Source organism: Polypterus senegalus, chromosome 1, assembly GCF_016835505.1.
Source record: "Polypterus senegalus isolate Bchr_013 chromosome 1, ASM1683550v1, whole genome shotgun sequence".
Lineage (NCBI taxonomy): Eukaryota > Metazoa > Chordata > Cladistia > Polypteriformes > Polypteridae > Polypterus > Polypterus senegalus.
This window is the reverse complement of record NC_053154.1, coordinates 124,882,846-124,903,465: the sequence shown is the minus strand read 5'-3', so window position 1 is coordinate 124,903,465 and position 20,620 is coordinate 124,882,846. Positions and strand designations below refer to the sequence as shown.

The 20,620-nt window shown below is 37.5% G+C and overlaps 1 protein-coding gene across 1 annotated transcript; it reads left to right on the top strand.

The window, feature by feature from the left end:
* Nucleotides 1-2,271: 2,271 nt before the first annotated feature.
* Nucleotides 2,272-15,035, top strand: LOC120530897 (extracellular calcium-sensing receptor-like; the record flags this gene model as incomplete). Its single annotated transcript, XM_039755710.1, has 7 exons — nucleotides 2,272-2,346; nucleotides 8,281-8,414; nucleotides 8,943-9,231; nucleotides 10,285-11,112; nucleotides 13,460-13,684; nucleotides 13,787-13,910; nucleotides 14,113-15,035. Coding segments are annotated over 7 exons (2,598 nt in total), but the record flags the coding sequence as incomplete, so codon positions are not given.
* Nucleotides 15,036-20,620: the final 5,585 nt, after the last annotated feature.

The window sequence follows — 20,620 nt, the reverse complement described above, 5'->3', positions numbered from 1 at the left end:
TACTGTGTCACAGATGTGCAAAACTGCAATAGACAAAGCAATCCTTGCAAGTCAAATCTCATGGTAAATTAAATAATATCGTCAGTGGACTACATGTATTCAAATGACTACAAACTCAAAAAGTAAATATAAATGTTAATTTCCTCAATTTCAAATGTTGTGTGGACGTTTATAATATAATAACATGGTGAGAAGAGTTTTCATGAGATTCACTGGCTTCCATAAACTAATTACATTAACCTGTTTGAAAACTTGTGCGACCTCTTATTATTGCAGTGAGTGGTATTTCTCATTTGAGCAGTTCATAGGGTGCGTTTGTATGATTCTTTTTGATGATAGTTACTAAATTACAAGGCAAGAATGATAAAAACAAAATAAAATAAACCCGGTTGATGATATACTACAAGGAGGAAAAATTAGATTAGAACAGCACAAAACTGAAACGGTTTTTCAAGAACAAGCCATTTAACCAGAGGAGCTTGTCATCCAATTTAAGGATTGATGTCTTTTGCTTCTGCCAACAGTATACAATATAAAGAAGATTAAGAATGAATGTCTAGATAAAGACAATTAAACTGTTTTATGCTTTTTCAGGCCCAACTGGCCCCATGTAAAGAAGGAGTTAAAACTTCATCCTACTCTATACACAACAGCCAACTCCCAAAAGCTAATCATTCAATGGATGTGTTTTTAATTTGATTATATTTGTGTTGATTTATTACTATATTGCCATGAAAAGTTTAATTCAGTGTAATTCAAATGGGTTCAGTTCTTTCTTACACTGTAAACTTCACTAAGCCTGTTTAAAATACATCTCACATACAGTATGTTAAAAAACACATATAACACACAAAAAAAACAATAAAAATCCATTGTTAAATGTAAGCACTATTTAATTTTTACAAGGACATATATACATATATGTACATCTGTTTAGCTTTTAATAAGTTATATTCTGAATGTGCTTAAATATTCATGTTTAAATTGTAAAGTAGTAAAATATTAACCTAAATCAGACACAAAATCAGAAAGAAACAATTAATTTGACCTGATATTTGTGTAAGCACATTTACATTTCACATTCTTTTCTTGTACTAGTACTACCAGGATAAGCTGTACTAACAACACTGTTACAGAGTAATAGAAGAATTATGATTCCTTGAAACATATACAGTAAATAATGTAGTAGTTTCTGTAAATGGCATATCCACTGCAGATGCCAGACCACAAGGGCAGTATTTTATTATAGAAAATGACCTTTTGTATTGAGTAGCAGAGCACCAGTGATAAGTGTGCCAATCACTACTAATCCCTCCCATGCTGTTGTGATGTTTGTGAGTTGACTCACACTTACCTAATGGGCATACATTTTGGTGTTCATGAAACCCTCAAATGGACGTCAGATGGCTCCTTTGGTCTCCTTGCCTATTACTATCATTTTGTTTGAGCACAAGGGCACTGACATTATTGGGCCCCTCAAGTTGTCCATCCATGGGCATAAATATATCCAAGTTATTGTTGACTATATTAATCATTACCCAGAAACCATTTTGTGTCTGGCCAACACAACACAAATCAGTTGATAACTATAAAGTGTATTAATGCGGGTTAGGGCAACGAAAGAAATTCTAACGGATCAAGGCACCCCTTGCATGTCAAAGATATTTAAACAGCCAACCGCCCTGCTACGTATTAAAAATATTAAGATGTCTGTTTACCATTTGCAAATATATGGTCTGATTGAAAGGTTCAATCAGACAAACTGATGTTAAAGAAAATGGACAGAGAAGATGGATGGGATTTAGGTCAGGTTAGGTTGGGGAGCATGCACCGGTATAAAATGTTGTCACACCCACCACATGACGAAACAGCTTGGGATCCTGGATGGCAACCCTCCAGGCAGATACGCGGTCCAGTCCCACCCTCCAGAGATGACCATCTATCTGCCGCATGCAGGTGTTCTGTGGATGCTCCCTTGGCCTAGCTCAGCCACTTGGGTCCTCAACAATGAGGATCTTGCGAGCTGGATCACCCTCGGGGGCTCGTGCCACATGGCCATAGTGCCGTACTTGATGCTTCCTCACAATGCAGTTAATGTGCCTCATTTGGGACTCCATGAGCAACTGCTCATTCGACACAAAGTCAAACCAGCGGTACCCAGGGATTCTCCAAAAAGACACAGTACCAAAGGAGTCTAGTCTTCATCTCAGGTCATTGGATATCGTCCATGTCTCGCAACCAACTAGCAAGGCAGGAAGCACCAGGACTCTAAAGACTTGGACCATCGTCCTTTTGCATATATATAGTAGCGTCACACACCCCTTTCCAGCGACCTCATGTCTCCCCATGCTCTCCCATTCCATCTACTGATTTCATAGGAAGAGTCACCAGAGACATGAATGCCACTGCTAAGTAAACCTCTCGACAAAGCCGACGCTCTCTCTGCGGACAGACACACTGCTGATGGCTGTGCCTAAGATGTCATTAAAGGCCTGGATTTTGGTTTTTATCCAGGACTCTCGCAAGCCCAGATACTCAGACTGGTTTCTCAGTCTGTAAAGAGACCCGATCAGAGCCTTCATTGACTCCGCGAAGATCACAGCATCGTCAGCAAAGTAAAGATCCCATCCTTATGAGATCAACTTATTCCATTAATTTTCTTTGCCAATAGAGAAATGCCTCAGGCCTCCACAGGCTTTTCCCCATTCAAGCTGATGAATGTTAGACAGCCAAGGGCCATCCTTGATCTGATCTAAAGAGATGTGGGAGGAACAAGATATTGAACCTACTAATATTTTGAAATACATGGAACATTTGCATGAGTGTTTCAAACATGTCTGACTTCTTGTTGAGCTACTCAAAGGACCCTGATGAGGCTATACGATTGCGTGACCCCAGGCACCATAAAAGTAGCCAGCCACCACTACTCCAGCAGAGTGGATGCGAAGAGAGAAGAGAAAGAAAAAGAAAGAAAGAAGTGTGTTTTGTGCAGTGTACTGTGCTTAAACTGTGCTGTGCAGGTGGGAAACGGGGAAAGGTTTTTCCCATGAGGAAATAAATCACATGTGCTGAACTTGTGTCCTGCCTCTGTCTGTGTTGTGTTTGGGCAGCAGGATCGCCCTCTGCAGGCCACAAGTGGTGTAGTCAGCAGGAACCCTGGACGTCTGCAAGGCAGGGACCTGCAATTTTATTCTTGTGGTGACCCGACACATCAACACGAAGCGCACATGTCCTGCAGCACAGTGACATGAGGAGCGCACAAACAGCAGCACCACAGCACACACTGAAATTGCTGATAAAGAAAAAAACTCACTGAAGTACTGCTCTGTCCCCGATGGGGAGAAGGAAGACCAGACGAGGCCCAAGGGCAGTGGGTGGCCACATGCACACCATTGCCAATGACGCCTGGATCGGCATGCCAGGGAGAGAGGTCACCTGGAAGAAAGAACCTCCGGAAGATGGAATCTGCAATAAGGTAGGCGCCTGCCCCAGGGATGATTTGCCCTGGGACTGTTTCATGTCTGTTCCATGTGTTGCCAAAGCAAGACAAAGACAAGAGCTAGAGGAGGAGTGCCTAAAGTGTCACTTCAAAGGATACCCAACAAGGCCTGCGCAGAAGACACGCAGGCTTGAAGGCTGTCAGGCAGCAGACAGGGATGTGCTGATGGGCCACATAATGGTCATGTTGTCAAATTGAAAGAGAAAGTTCCAATAAAGTTTAAGAAGATGCAAAGATCAACGGTTAGCAAACGCTTTTTGCTGTTGACTACTGTCACTCTTACTACTCTGCATGAAGAATCTCATCTTGGTTCTTTGTTTTGCTTTGCTGACTTCCTGTTCATGATAAGAAACACAGGATATACCTGAGTGAATGGCATACACAAATGAAAATCATAAATAATGACAATATATACTCAAATTTCACATTATTCCTACTGAATAAATGTTTTAATTCAAAAGAGTACACTTTCGTGTAAAATTATTTTTTGCAATAACCATTAACAGAAGATTAACAAAAGCCAAATAAAAAAGACAAAAAACAGGAATTGATCTTATGCAAGATTGTTTTACTCATGGACACCTTTGTACAGCATTCCCAAGGGTATGCAGCTCCAGTGACCTAATAATAGTAATAATATTATTACTTATTATTTTCCTTATGCTTTTATCCGAGGTAACTTTCAACATTTGAACACACCACCTGCTAATCTTCTTCTTCTTCTTTTGTCTGCTCCTTTAGGGGTTGCCACAGCGGATCATCTTCTTCCGTATCTTTCTGTCCTCTGCATCTTGTTCTGTTACACCCATCACCTGCATGTCCTCTCTCACCACATCCATAAACCTTATCTTTGGCCTTCCTCTTTTTCTCTTCCCTGGCAGCTCTATCCTTAACATCCTTCTCCCAATATACTCAGCATATGTGGACAACAACACACCACCTGCTAATAATGTTGAAAATTTTGTATATAGAAAAGAATTTAGTTAGTTACATAGTACTTTGGATATACTCAAAGTCGAGTAACACTTGCTAGTATGTGTGTGTGTTTGTATCTATATATATGAAATTCTTTTTGCATTTGAAACGGAAATTATGTATAACCACAATAGACAGGTTACACAGAGAAAGTGAGACAGAAGCAGATCGAGAGAGAAGGCTCGCAGGTTCGCTGATCAACGTATACGACAATCACAATTGAGGGCCTCACAAACACCTGAACAACATGTTGAACAGAATCGAATTTGACAGATGCATTATTCACAGACTAGGATTAATAAAGTATCTATCTATCTATCTATCTATCTATCTATCCTATCACGTCACACAGGCGTCAGGGTCTGTATATGGAGAGATTCAATTATAACATTGAAAATTGCCTACATCCAAAAGTTACAATAGGAGAAATGAACATCACGTGTGAGAACTGCCAACTCAACCGTTGTTGTCTCTTATTTGTGGTGCAAATCCACATTCAACTCATTTTCTACATCGTTTGGCATGATGGCCGCTACCGAGGAGTCTGGCTTTATGCCGACATTTAAAATGCAGGGACAAATCTATCATAGAATTTGGTCATTAATGCCGTTGCCTCATGAAAGCCACACATTTTTCCCTTCCACTCAGTGAGCGAAGCCATTGAGTAATCTGCTAGTATATAAATAAAAATATATGAGGTGGGCAAAATTAGGTTTACAGTTGTCTGTCATCATTTTTATGCTGTCTATGTAATTGTGGTGAAACAGTGTCCCTGTCCCAATAAACAAATAACTATACAAATTAATAAATAAAAAAATAATACAAGAATAAACTCTGTGTTTTTCATACTCACAAATGTAAACAAATTTTTGCCCACCCCTTATAAATACATATATTGTAGCTACAGTAATGGATGGACAGATCCCAACTAGGATGGATTGCAATACCTTATCCGGCTGGGAGACCATAATGAATGGAAAATGTGGATGTAGTTGCAGCCTAGCAGAGATGATTTCCAGTTTTATTTCCAGTCAGGGAGAGACAATAATGGAAGGACTGACAGAATTTTGATGTTGGGGACATTGTCTCCCCCAACATAACAGGTGGAAGCATTTCTCTGTCATGGTCCCAGTTTGGACACTCACAGAGTTGCCTGGGAATAGCAGTTGAGGTCCTTGGGTGCCACCAGCGAGTGCTGCTGGGAAAAGACCTCCCTGTTTTATGGGACTTCCACTTGACCCAGAAGTGCTTCTTTTGTTCAACACTATGACGCTGGAAGTACTCCCAGGTCCTCTATAAATGAAGCCACTCCACCTAGGCAGGGCAGTTAGAGTTGGGAAGTGGTGAACAAAGCTTGCTGGGAGAGGCGTGGAAGAAGAGGTTTGTAACTGCTGCTAACTGTAAAGTTAAAGATGAAGCCTTTACAAGGTATTCTGTTTAATAAAATTGAACTTTGGATCTGTGTCTGCATTGTTGTTTGTTGAATTCAGGGTCGTGTTACATTCCACAGTGGTCACTGTATATATATTTTTTGAGGGACGGCCTGGAACCTTACCTGACTGAGATACACTCAGTGTGGAAGGACAGGGGGAGACAGCCTGCACAGGATATTAGCTATCCTGGATCATGAAATTGCAACCACCCTGGCTTGTGGCAGCGCTATGGATTCCCACAGGGTATCATGGGAAATGGAGTTCTTTGTCTCAGCCCTGCTGGGTTCTGTGAGTGCCGTCAGTCCTAATTCGTGGGGCTTCAGTCTTACCCGGAAGAGGTCCTGGGCCAAACCTTTGGAACACTGGAAGTACCTCTGGGGACCCACTTGAGGAGCCAGAGTCAGGAGGATGAGGATGAAGCTTGCTGTGAGGAGCAGAGGAGGCAGAGATAGAGAGAAGAAGATGGAGAGTTTCAGAGTGCTTAATTGTCACTGTGTTCTTTGTAACTGTGGCTGTGGTGTGGGAAATTTTTACTGAAGTGTTTCCCATTAATAAAGTCTATTTGTAGCAGACTTGTGTCCAGAGCCTCTTTATGTTGGGTGTTTGGGGAACTGGAGCACCCCCTGGTGGCCACATATATCTATATAAATGTATGTAGAGTACATTTGTTTCTGCTAACATGAGCTTGTCGGTTGCAGCAACATTTACACAAAGTATACACTGTGTTTTAGTTGCAGTTGCCTCAGAATTTCTATACAGTTATATGTCTGTTCGCAACCCAGTATACAATGATTAAATATGCTTTTAATAACAGTATACTTCAGTTCCTAGTGTTGCATTTCAGAATCTCCATGTTATATTGCTTTGCTCTACTTTTTGTCACTTTCTCTACCTCTTTACTCCTTCTGTCATGTTATTGTTCCTTCTCACCATTATTAGATCTTACAAACATTTTGTGAAAAGTAATGATTCTGGCATTCAATTTAGGCTATAAACAGCAAACAGAGTCCAGTAACCAATCATAAATACATTTACTAAGTGCAAATGTACTGGCAAATCACAGGTACTCACATAAAGGTGCCTGTGCTTGCTGAATTTTTAAGAGTCTAATCCCTAACAACATCTTTTAAAAAGTGAAGATTTCTTTCTGTTCTATTTCCAATTGCCTTCAGAAAAACTGAGAAATACAAATAATGTTGAACTTAAATCACCCAATGCTTTTTTTGACATTTTAGTACAAAATTGAAGGGAATTGTCTGTAATTTGGACTTATATTGCTTTTAGAAGCAATGAAGTTGATCAATGGGCAGCACTGTGGCGCAGTGGGTAGCACTGTTGCCTCGCAGTTAGGAGACCCAGGTTTGCTTCCTGGGTCCTCCCTGTGTGAAGTTTGCATGTTCTGCCCGTATCTGCTTGGGTTTCCTCCCACAGTCCAAAGACATGCATTGGCGATTCTTAATTGTCCCTAGTGTGTGCTTGCTGTGTGGGTGTGTGTGTGTGGGCGTGCCCTAGGGTGGGCTGGCGCCCTCCCCGCGGTTTGTTTCCTGCCTTGTGCCCTGTGTTGGCTGGGACTGGCTTTAGCAGACCCCCGTGACCCTGTAGTTATGATATAGCGGGTTGGACAATGGATGGATGGATGAAGTTGATCAAAAAAGCATTCTGTGTAAATGCAGGAAAACACTTAACATTTACAACAATCTAAAATCCAACCACATAGCCCAGTATGTGAATGAAGGCAAAGCAAACAGCACTAAGTCCAAGTAACTTTAGGGCAAATTTAATAATTCAGTATTACTAATCATATTTACAATATAAAGGGCAATATTTTTCAGTTATTGTATATGTGGTAATATTTCATCCCTAATGTGTAGTATTTGTTAGCAGGGCTTCCATTATTAGTTATAGTGTTTAAATACCACCTACGTTGATGCATTCATGTATTAGTTTTGCACACTTGCTTATTCTAATAGGGCTTTGTTTGACTAAGTACATTAAAGAAAGCCTATCATTAATGTTTTCATATGTTTTTAAGTGGATGACATTTGAAATATTACTATTTAAAATCAATATTACAAAAATGTTTTTCCTTCTTAAAACAGACTTTTGCTCATTTTAGAAATTTATTGAAATAACCTATGGGGATTGTATAACTTACATAAGCAATACAGTTTTTTTTTTCAGCTGTCTATTCAAGGGTGAAATATCAGATTGCTTGGATGACATGAATTGGGGTTGTTAGCAAATAAAAGCAGAAGCCCCAACCAATATGCATCAGTTGAGGCTATGGTAATGCATTTTCTTTTTGTGTGGATTCTGTTTGGCTTTACATCACCATTGCTTTCTGTTGAAAACACAGAAAATGCTTGCGCACACCAGGACCTCTCTGATCTGCCAGGATTTATTGCTGATGGAGACATTGTTATTGGTGGGCTGTTCCCCATGCATTACAGGATAGATGAACCAGATCAGAACTTAACATACAAACCAACAACTCCAAGATGTCATGGGTAAGCAGTATATTGTAAAGCCTTACTTACCTATATATAAAACAATAAAACTTTAGAACTAAAAGCTATTATAATACTGTATTATTACAGCTAAGCAATCACCTTATTCCACTTGATTTTTTTGATAAAGGATTTATTTTTTCTTCATCTCATTTATGAAGAAAAACTTTGTAGCTTTGCATTTTAATACAACTTTTTGTTATTTAACTGTTTTAATAAGCTTCTTTCACATATTTTGAGTATTATTTTAAAGTAAATAAATGTGACTTTTATACAGTGGTTACAAATGACAATGTGATATTCAATACAAAACCTGTAGGCTGTTTTAATCCAAATAAGTTCACTATTTCCAATGTAAACAAGGAATAAATAATAACAAATAAGAATTTTTATTGAAAATTAATGTAGTATTCTGAGTTACGTTTTGTGTCCCTTTTAGTTCTGTGATGCATTCTATATTGCAAGATTATGGAGGAGACGCAAAATTTTATAATTGGGCAATGGTATTGTTATTGCTTATTCTTCCAGCTTTGACACCAGATCCTTTCGTTGGGCTCAGACAATGAGACTGGCAATAAAAGAAGTTAATGCAAATCCAATTTTACTTCCAAAGGTGCAGCTGGGCTACAAAATTCATGATTCTTGTGCTACACATGTGGCTGCATTAAGGGCCACCCTATCCATATTTAATGAACCAAAAGAATCTTCAAGTAAAATGTGTTCTGTACATTCATCATTAAAAATGATTATTGGAGATTCTGGATCATCGCAGTCAGCAGTGGTGTCAAGACTACTGCAGCCGTTCAAAATTCCAATGGTATGTATTCATTTGTTTCATTTTAATGGGGGTTTAAAAGTCAGCTAAACTCCAGCTATTTAAATTTGGTGAATGTCCTTTCACGTATGCATATTCTTCACAAAATCCCTCCTCCCACCATTTTACTTATGCTTTAGCTACAAGGACCTTTGAATGACAAGCTGGCAGGCAGTCTGTTAGATTTTTTTTTCTTTTTCTTTTCAACAGAGTAGGGTCCCTTCAGATTAAAACACTGTGTATTAAGCTAGTAGTGTAATGGCTAATGCAGCTGCTTCATGAATCCAAGAAGGTGGATGGTTGGACAAGCAGCACAGTTATTGTTGGTATGGATGTTGCACATCTTTACCATGTCTGTTTGGTTTTCTCGTTCACATCACCAAAGATGTGCAGGTTAGATTAACTGGCAATTCGGAGCTAACACTTGGGTGAGTGGGTGAATAAGTGGGCTCTGAGATGGAGTGGGATATGTTCACAGCTATTTTCTACCTTGTGCCAGTGCTGTCAAGAGAGAATCTATTTACACTAGATTGAGCTGTTTCTTAGAGTGTTATATATTATGCTATTTATCTATTTTAAAAATAGGGCTGAACAAAGAGTTATTTAATAAAATAAAACAAAATTGGCAGAATGGTTGTTAATCTGTTTAAATCAAAATACTCTGAACTTAAATTTTATATCTTCAGCTAGATACTTTTTGTTTGTGTTATCTCTGAGGTTTCTGTTTTGCTCTCTTTGTGAAGTGTGAGTGTAAAGTGACTCGATCATGTAAAATGACACAGTATACATGTTCTGTACAAAGAACATGTCACTGTTAGCATTGCCATAATTAGCAGTTGAAGCCACCTCAGAATTATGTTAAATGAGATATTTGCCCTTAGGAAATTGATCAGAAGAACAGAATTTCAAATCATTTTCAGATAACATCAATTTTTGGGGTCTGTCATTTTAACCGATTAAAATCTTTTAAAAAGTAACACAGTTGTCCTTTAGATTAAAGTAGTTTCAGAAAAATACATTGATATCATATCAATAATTTGGATTTTTGATTTTCAGATAAGTTATTTTTCAACATGCTCTTGCTTTGGCAACAGACAAGAATTTCCAACGTTTTTTAGGTTGGTTCCCAGTGATGATCATCAAGTAAAAGCAATTGCGAAACTTGTTAAATACTTTGGCTGGAAATGGGTGGCAGCAGTTTCTGAAGATGATGATTATGGCAGATATGCATTTCAAGGTCTTTTTGAAGAGTTTAGAAAAATTGGAGTATGCGTGGCATACTATGAAATTATTCCTAAAGTCTACAACAGAAAAAGGATTCTTGAAATTGTAGATATAATTAAGAAGTCCACTGCAAAAGTTGTCATATCATTTGCTGGAGAAGGTGAACTCTACCCTTTATTTTTGGAGTATGCATATCAAAATATCACTGGCATTCAATGGATTGCAAGTGAGGCTTGGGTGACAGCTTCCTTGTTTTCACCAGGGGAATTCTATCCATCACTTGGCGGTATAATAGGGTTTGCCATTCGCAGGGGAGAAATCACAGGCTTAAAGGACTTTCTCCTTCAAGTTAATCCAACACTCAACCCTAATAACTCTCTTGTCAAAGAGTTTTGGAGTACAATGTTTGGTTGCTCATTCTATCCATTAAATGTAAGTGATGAGTCTGGAAAAATGCTTCCCTTTTGTTCTGGTCATGAGTCCTTAGAAGAAAAATACTCTACTTACTTGGATATGTCCAACACTAGAGTTTCTTATAATGTTTATAAAGCAGTATATGCAGTTGCTCACTCATTACATAATCTGCTTAGCTGTGAAGTTGGCAAAGGACCCTTTGAAAATTCCTCTTGTGCAGATATCACCAACATCAGCCCATGGCAGGTAAAATCTATTTTCAGCCAAATCATTGTGCAGTAAATTTTTAAAGTAAAATTTTTAAAGTGTGGCAGTATTGACTGGTTACTTTGTTTTGATGACCTTTTTTCTGATTATACCAAGTAGTTGTGTTATTATTAAAATTACAATAATACAATTACACTTGTATTCTTTATTCTGTGTGCTTTTTTATCTAAGCAGTGTTAGAAAAATAATTTCGATTAATAATATATTTTATAAATCAATTTTTAAAGTTACAATTTCAAAGTTACACTGCTAATCATGTATTATTATATTAGGCCAGTGTTTCCCAAACTCGGCCCTCGGAACCGACTGTGGCTGCAGGTTTCTGTTCCAACCAGATTTGTAATTGGTGATAATAATTGATAACAACTGGTCTAATTTAATTAGCTGGTCTTTTTTACTCTTACTCTGCATTTGAAAAAACAACAGTATGGTATAAGCTATAAATGCTTAACTCTCTTTTGTTGTTTTCCTATTATCTTCTCATTTTCCTGAGTGATTTGCTCCGTTTATTTAACCTTACTAGAGACAATTAACAACAAGTATAGATGACGAAAGCAGCAATGACTTCAATGTCAGACCTGCTAATTAGTAAATAATCAATTAAATAGCCAAAACACCTGGAAAAACAGAATGAAAATTAGGTTGAAAATAATGTTAATGATTAAAAAAAAACTACATATTCCCCTTATAACTGCTTATTAGATTTTAATAAAAACTACCAAACTTATTTCGTAATTTGTATGTTGACTCCAAAACACAGAAACTGAGAAATAATGACTCCTTTAATTATCCCACGAGTCCAATGAAAAACAGAAGTTGATTGGAAGAAAAACCTGCAGCCACAGTGGGTCCCCAGGACCGAGTTTGGGAATCACTGTATTAGGCAATTAACTGCTTTAACACAGCAAACACCACCACAAGACTGTATATCATGAATGTTAAAACACAGAGCTGCAGGTTCAATAACCTCCTCCGATTTACCATGTGACTCATTTAACTATTTGTCCTTCAAATGTAAAAACATAAATGTTTGCAGCTCTAATTTGTTCTGTTATTCTAAGTCACATCTACAAAGGGTGTTTACTAAATAAGTAATAATAGACTCCATCAAATCTTTGACCCTAGGTCTGGGAATCTTAGATTGTGTTATAAAAATAAGAGTAATAATAATATTAATAAAGAAATATTGGGTCTTTTCAAAATAACCTGCAAATTCCCAGACATGAATAAAAAAAAAAGAAATAGTTTACAAATTATGCACAGAATTTGCCTGAGTGTAAAATATGAATGGCATTACCACATGGTCAGCACAAGGAAAGTAAGCAGTAACAAAATTAAACTCAGGATGCAAACTTTTTCATATTGACATTTATTGATGGATCCTCAAATTCAGCATCAGGGAATAAATAATACGAGTAGATACTTCACAACTGAGCTATAATATAGTAAAGCAAGATATTCTTGAATTCAACACCATCACATTTCTATAGATAGTAATTAGGTTGCTCTATGTACTGTACAACTTTACATATTATATACTAGCCATCCCCCCCAGCTACACCCACATAGTAGTGAAACAGGACAGTGAGGAGGGCCCTGCCCTGCTCCCTACACCTAACGTCACACTTCCCCTTCCCCTTGGCCTGCAAACTCTGTCTCATATTAGTATATATAAGAAGGAGAGTGATGGAGTGTTGTAAATGGTCATGATAATAAAGAAAACACATTGAATGAGGAGGTGTGTCCAAACTTTTGGCCTGTACTGTATATACATATACTGTATATATATCGCTCCTGCAAGTGAACTATGATTCTTAGCACAATGAGAGAAGTCGCAAAATCAACCGGAATGTTCAAGCAAATTATAGAAAAAAACCTGATCTAAATCCATTAAGTAGTTCTCTCGTTTGCTAGCTAAGTGGAGGTAAGGAACACGCCAAGGCTGGAGGGTGAGTGACTCCGTGTCTCTCGGATTCAGAATGAATCAGTACAGCAAGCAAACTATGATTCATAGTATACATAGTGTAATGAGAGAAGTTGCAAAATCAACTGGAATGTTCAAGCAAAAAACCAAGTCTAATTCGGTTAAGTAGTTCTCTCCTGAAAAGTTGACAGACATACAGACAGACATTGGATTTTATATATAGAGAATAAACAAATGAAACCCACACTAAATTAAATTTCTACAGACCCATTATGTTCCAGCAGTAGTCATTTACTACCTCTAAGGTACTTTTAGTGTCAAAAATGTACAAATGTACAAAATGTACAAAAATGTAACAATTACTACCTGTACTATGAGTACTATGTACTTTTTTTATTTAAGCTGCAACAGTATATTCAAAATGTTTCTTTCACCATCATGGGAGAAAAAATCAGTTTTGATCAAAGTGGTGACCCTATTGCATCTTATGATATCATAAACTGGCAAAAAGGTTTAGATGGAAATATGAAATTTGTCACAGTTGGACGATATGATACATTTAATGGTGCTGGAAAGGAGCTATGGATTCACGAAGATGCAATCATCTGGACAAACCATCAAACTAAGGCAAGCTGTGAACTTTTTAGCATTAAAAGGAATGAAAAGGTATAGAAATACATAAAACCAATTTTAAGAGCTTTATAGATCTTTTTTAATATGTATTTTAAGGTACCAACATCAGTATGTTCTGAAAGCTGCCACCCTGGTACAAGGAAAGGAGTTCGCAGAGGACAACCTCTGTGTTGTTTTGATTGCTTACCATGTACTGACGGGGAAACTAGTAATCAAACAGGTATGGTGTTATTCCTGATGCACTGCCAGTCATACATATTTTATTATGCTTTGATGCCTATCATAAAGTTTATCTCAGTAGATCCTTTTTTAAAAGGGTATTCGTAAACCTAAGCACATTCAGATTTTCTTTCACAAATGTACCTTTGAAGTATAACTATGTTTTAACTGCTATTTGTTTTTATTTATACTTTCTTTTTCAGATTCAGTAGAATGTACTCAGTGTCCTTCAGATTACTGGTCTAATGCTGAAAGAACAGAATGCTTACCAAAAGAGATTGAATTTCTTGCTTATGATGAAATCGGGGCTTCATTAACTATGATCGCTTTATTTGGTGCTTGCCTTACATTTGGGGTCCTTGGCATATTCCTTTATTATAAAAATACCCCCATTGTCCGGGTGAACAATTCTGAACTCAGTTTTTTCATTCTTATTTCACTGGCCCTCTGCTTTCTGTGTTCCATTGCATTCATTGGCGAGCCTGCTGATTGGTCTTGCATGTTTAGGCACACAGTGTTTAGTGTTACCTTCTCATTATGTATATCCTGTATTCTTGGCAAAACAGTTGTTGTGTTAATGGCTTTCAAAGCCACACAACCTGGGAGCACCATCATGAAATGGTTTGGGCCTTTACAGCAAAGAATCATGATTTTCTGCTGCACCTTTATTCAGATTGTTATTTGTGCAATTTGGTTGATTTCTATGCCACCTTTCCCTGTCAAAAATACCAAATACAACAATTCTAAAATAATACTGGAATGTCATGTGGGTTCTGCTTTGGCCTTTTGGTGTGTCTTGGGCTACATTGGAGTTCTTGCTTGCATGTGTTTTGTTCTGGCTTTTCTGGCAAGAAAACTCCCTGGTAACTTCAATGAAGCCAAGTACATAACATTCAGCATGCTCATCTTTTGTTCTGTGTGGTTGGCATTTATTCCAGCATATGTCAGCTCACCTGGCAAATACACTGTTGCAGTGGAAATATTTGCCATTCTTGCTTCTAGTTTTGGATTGCTTTTCTGTATATTCGCTCCAAAATGTTATATTATTTTACTGAAACCTGAAAAAAATACCAAGAAGAGCATTCTTGGCAAAAGTAATACAAATACATACAACGCATTCAATTAAATAATGTATAGTATTCACATATAATCAACATTGTACAAATGAGTTTCAGAAAATATGTCTGATGTTTAAGGAATTGTACATTATATTTCAGTTCTTGTATTAGAAATGTTGAAGAAAGTAACGGAAGGGCAAAAAAATTAAATTCAATTAAAATCAGAATAAATTGAATACCCACTCACTCACACACACACACACACACACATATATATATATATATATATATATATATATATATATATATATATATATATATATATATATATATATATATATATTTTTTTTTTTTTTTTTTAATTATTGTATGTATATACTGTAAAACTGAAGCAACCTCCTGGACAAAATACTTCCCTATTCTTAGTTCTCCTTGGCCTCAGGGTCAAAGGTGTCAATTCCCAGCTTTTCTAGCTCTAGAGACCATATGTTGCCACCTATCTCAAAGGGTTTCTTATGGCTTCTTGCCAGCTCTTCATGTTTCATCCACTGTTTCTCTCTCTTTCCTGCCTGGTGGAGGATCAAGGAATCATTGGGATCTGCTATATCAATATTCTTCTGAAAACTGGGTTAATCCACTGTGGTTGCCAAAATCTCTTTCCTACTACCTCTGAGCTACCACTGTTGAGGGCATGTTCTCCATAGACAATTTACACTAACATGTACAGAACTTCACCTTTGGCTTCCAAATAAGAAAAACAGTATCATTTTGATGAAATCACAATTCTTACCATACCTATATTTGATCCCACCACACCTCATCCTCAGATCTTAACTAGTGTGACTTTATGTTGCCCGTTGACACCATTAAGTACTTTTGCATCAGTGAAGACACTATATTATAATATTCACAGAGCAACCCAAGAAGTAACAAACTAAACAATATAACCATGCAGTTTGGGATATTGGTTAAGGCTTTTGACTTCAATTCCAGAGTTTGTGGGTTCAAATCCTGCTACCTACTTTGTGTGGCCATAAGCATGACACTTCACCTACCTGTGCTACTAGTGGAAAAAAAAGAAATATAACCAAATGTATTTCAAATGTTGTATGCTTCCTTGGATAAAGGCATCAGCCAAAATAATAACTGGTGCAGGATGGGCACTTTAAGAGAATATTTTGTGTAGTGCAAGACCTTTTTGTGAACATTCCTTGATGAAGTTAAGTGGACCCTCCACCACTGGCAACTCTTTTTCCTGTATGAAGAAGGCACCTAAAAAAAATATGTATTGCGATGAGCCATTGAAATCTGAGAGTTTTAATCAGTTGGAAGTGGATTCCCTCTATTGTGGGACAATTCTAATCACAAAGAGAAAAACTGAGCGTCTAACTACTGCCTGTGGAATCCCATGCTCTTGAACCCGTTGCACAGCCTTAGCAATAGTAGTTCATAGTCAAACAGAAACCAGCAGTATGTTAGAAAAGGAACAAAGACTCTTCATAATACAAAACGTAATGATCTTTATTACAAAAAGATTACTGTCCAAGTGCAAAACTGTAAAAGTTGAATGTCATAAACAAAAAAATCAAAACTTGTGTCTACACCCATTCTGTTTAAAAATCAAAAGTCCAATTAATACTTGAGGAAAAACTAAGGTACTATTTATAATAGATACATCTTATTTCTTTCTCAGCTACTTTTTATGTTTTAGTTACAATTTGTTTTGGACATGCTCTGTGTCTAGGCATATTGGGGGGGAGAAGAGAAAGAGACCAAGCTATTTCTAATCTATCCTTTTCACCCCAACAATTGTGAGTGCCAACACAACAATAGGCTCATAGCCATATCTTCGAGCAAAATTGGAAATTAAGGTTAAAGCTACCATATATAATAATGTACCACCTTAACTTAAGACTATAAAATGACAACAGTTCAGAAACAATATATACGAGTTCTGCACATTTAATTGTAAAGGTTGAAAAAGAAAGTAAAAAAACAACTTTCTTCAACAGATGAAACCAAAAAGCAGAAAATATAATATTTACAAAGTTCCTTGCAGTCTTCGCAATCAGGAACTCCCTGGCACTTCTCTCTTTCTTCGTCAACATCCTCCGCTCTATATTCATTGGCGGAGTTCTCATTGTCTGCCTTTGCACCACTTGTATTGCCACCTACTGATTCTACAACTCAGATTTGGCCCAGGGACAGATGATCTCTAGCGTCCTCTTCCCCCTTTTTATATGGCAATATGATTCATAGCAGCCAATCACAGATGACGCTTCAGAGTTTACACAGAGCTGCCAGCCTCGTCTACATGTTGCTGGCCTCCCAAAAAACACCTATAAAACTTAGTATTATTTTCACATGTATGCTCTTGCGATAGTGCAGCACTCTCCTCCATGCTTGGAGCCCAGCAGCTTATTTCTCCAGTCGGTCCCAGCCCTTTCCTGTGCATAACCTGGCTCCTTTTTGCACTTGTCTCCACTTCATGGCGGCTGCTCCACTGAGGCAACCGGTGTGTACCGGTTAAGGTTGGCTTTATTTCAGGACCAGCAGTTGACATCGCAACCCTAACCCTAACCCTAATTACCACCACCCTCAGATGTCGGTGATGCTCTCAGTGCCTTTTTTGAACCCACCCTGATGTTGCAACAAAAGAAAGAGAAAAAAACAACAAAGGAAAGTGCACTGTTTTAACTATTTACATGTTGGCTATAAAAAGCTATGCTTTTTTACTTGGATGCAGTGCTAAGGCACTACACCGCACTGTCTTCATAAGGTTTCTGGTTATAAAATATTCATGTATAACATAGTCTTATTGATATCTTTTCACAAAAATTTGAGGTATCTATATATATAATTCACTAAGGGCACGCAAGGTAGTGAACACAAGACAGAGAGCCACGCCCACCAACTCACAGAGCCCTGCCCACCAACTCTAAGACCATGGGATATGCATGACAGAGCCCCGCCAACCAACTTTAACCCTCCTCCCACATCATGAGATACACACAACAGAGCCCTGCCCGCCAACTCTAACTCTCCTGCTTCGTCCACCCTCACTCTCGAGGCTAAAGAGAAAGCTAAATCAAACAGCAATAATTAGCAAACAAACAAAGATAACTAGCAGTAACAGTGCAAAATTCACAACTTGTATGCCAGTTTGAAAAGATAAGTTTTGAGGGTAGTTTTAAAATGTGTTATTGAATCGAGCAGATGTACATGAGAGAGAAGAGAATTCCCGAGTTGAGGAGCACTATGAGAGACGTTTGAACTCCCATAGCACAGAGTTTGATGTGTGGTACAGAAAGTACAGCTGCAGATGAGAATCTGAGTGAGCGAGAGGAGTGTCAAACTGTAGGAGATCAGTGAGGTTGTGGAGAGCTTTAAATGTTAAGAGTGGTATTTAGCATTGTATTCTGTAGTTAACAGGGAGCCAGTGAAGTTGAGAGAGACTAGGTGTAGTATGTTCAGTGGATTTAGAACAGCAGGTTATTATCCTGGCAGCAGAATTTTGAATAAATTGTAAGCGATGAATACGTTTTTGTGGGATGACAGATAGAATTGTATTACAGTACAGTCTATACATGAGGTGACTCGGACATTAATCAATACTTTAGTACTGTGTTACGTAAGAACAGGACGAAGTCTAGAAATGTTTCGGAGATGGAAGAAAGCAGTCCAAGAAATGTCTGTTGTATGTAAACAATACTGTTTAAAATGTTATTGTTTTTTCATCAGAAAACCCGGTTTCCACGTCTACCTGTATTAGTTTAAATGGCACTTTTACCACTCACAATAGTGCGGACACACTGACTTATCGTGTCGACTGGGCAACACAGTGAATGCGGCGTCTATTTATATGTCTATGTTTTCCGTAGCCTGCTACAGGAAGGTACTCTCTCGACCATTGGCATTAGTTTCGCGCCATGCTGTTTTCATTATACTGCGACGGTGCTTTCCTAAGCCTTTGTTATACTGAATTCCTTTCTCACCGTTTTCCGTTCCTATTCTTACACCGCCATAAGCTACGATGGGCTTCGGCTAGTTAAAGATAAACTTCAGGTGTTCGCCAAACAATAATAATAATAATTCTTTACAGTTCTGTAGTGCTTTTCTCACCACTTAAGAGAGCTTCACATAATGAGTAGGGATCCACTTCAACCACCACTAATGTGCAGCATCCACCTGGATGAGGCAATGGCAGCCATTTTGCACCAATACACTCAACACACATTAGCTGTTAGTTGGTGAAGGGGTGAATAAAGGTTAGTCAGTTATGGACAGGGGATGATTAAGAGGCCAAAAGGACTAGGCTGAGGTAAAGAAAATAGCCAGGACATTGTGAAAAAAATATTGTTTACAAAAGATGTCGAGAGAGTCTGGACCTTGATTTTACATCTCATCCAAAGGCCATTGCCATTTTTATAGCACCATCAGTGCACTGGGATCTGCATTCAGACCACAGCATAAGTGCCTCCTGCTGGCTTTGCCAGCACCTCTTCCAGCAGTAACCCAAACATTTCCTGGTTGGTCTCCCATCCAAGTACTGGCCATGCCGAAATATGCTTAGCTTCAGATGGAGGACCTGTTCTGAAATTCATGTGGTATGGCTACTGACCAAAGCTTCCCAAAATTATGTGGAGTGGATGTGATTTATAACAGCCTGTAATCTCTTCCCAACTAGTTATCAACCTGCTCAGCAAGGAAAACTCAGACTATGTGCTGTAAATAATTGGGATATTTTTTTGGTAAGAGTTGGGATTTTTTAAAGGAATGCTCCACCAAAAAGTTTATTTTTTTATATATTGCTTACCCCATGTAGTTTTTAGTAATAGACTGAGAAAATCTGTTATACAGTACATCATGTTTTCATGGAAAATGGAAATAAAGTTTTTTCATAGAATTGGGATTTATTGAGACAAACTCTTAATTTTTAAAAAAATATTAAATAAATACTTCCAGAAAAATCAGAATACTGCATTCAGATGGAATCTTTACTGCTTAACACCAATTTTATTGAAATGAGCAAAGAAATGCAAAACTAATTTATTATTTAGCCTTAACGTGCAGATTCTTTTTTTATATTTTATGACAGTATAATAGCTGAAATAATGTAAAACAGTAAATACATAGTATGTAAGTCAAAAATAATTACATTTTTTTGTGTGTTTTCTTTGCAAATGAATTTTTGTTAAGTTCATATTTTTGGATTTGAATGTATTATTATTATTATTATTAGTAGTAGTAGTAGTAGTAGTATTTGTAGTGGTACTTTTGTGATATATTCCTTTTCCATCATATTATTTTTATTGAGATATACTATTCATAAATGTGTAGTTTAGCATTTGTATATTTTATATTTGTACACCCATAATAACAAAATTACTGATAATACTGTAAGTCATCTACAATTACTGAATATAAATGAGTGTGTTATTCAGGTTAAAGTATATTAGTTGACATAATGCTATTTTTCTTTTACAGTATTTGAAAGTAGGCTATGCCTTTGGGACTGAAAGAAAGTTCATTGAAGTTCAAAATTTAGCATGTGAATGCAATTCCCCTTTGAGAGGTTATACTGTATTTAAATGGTAGAAGCATCAGCTTAAAGCTTAAAGTCTGTAAAAAAGCAGGGCATGACACATCTGAA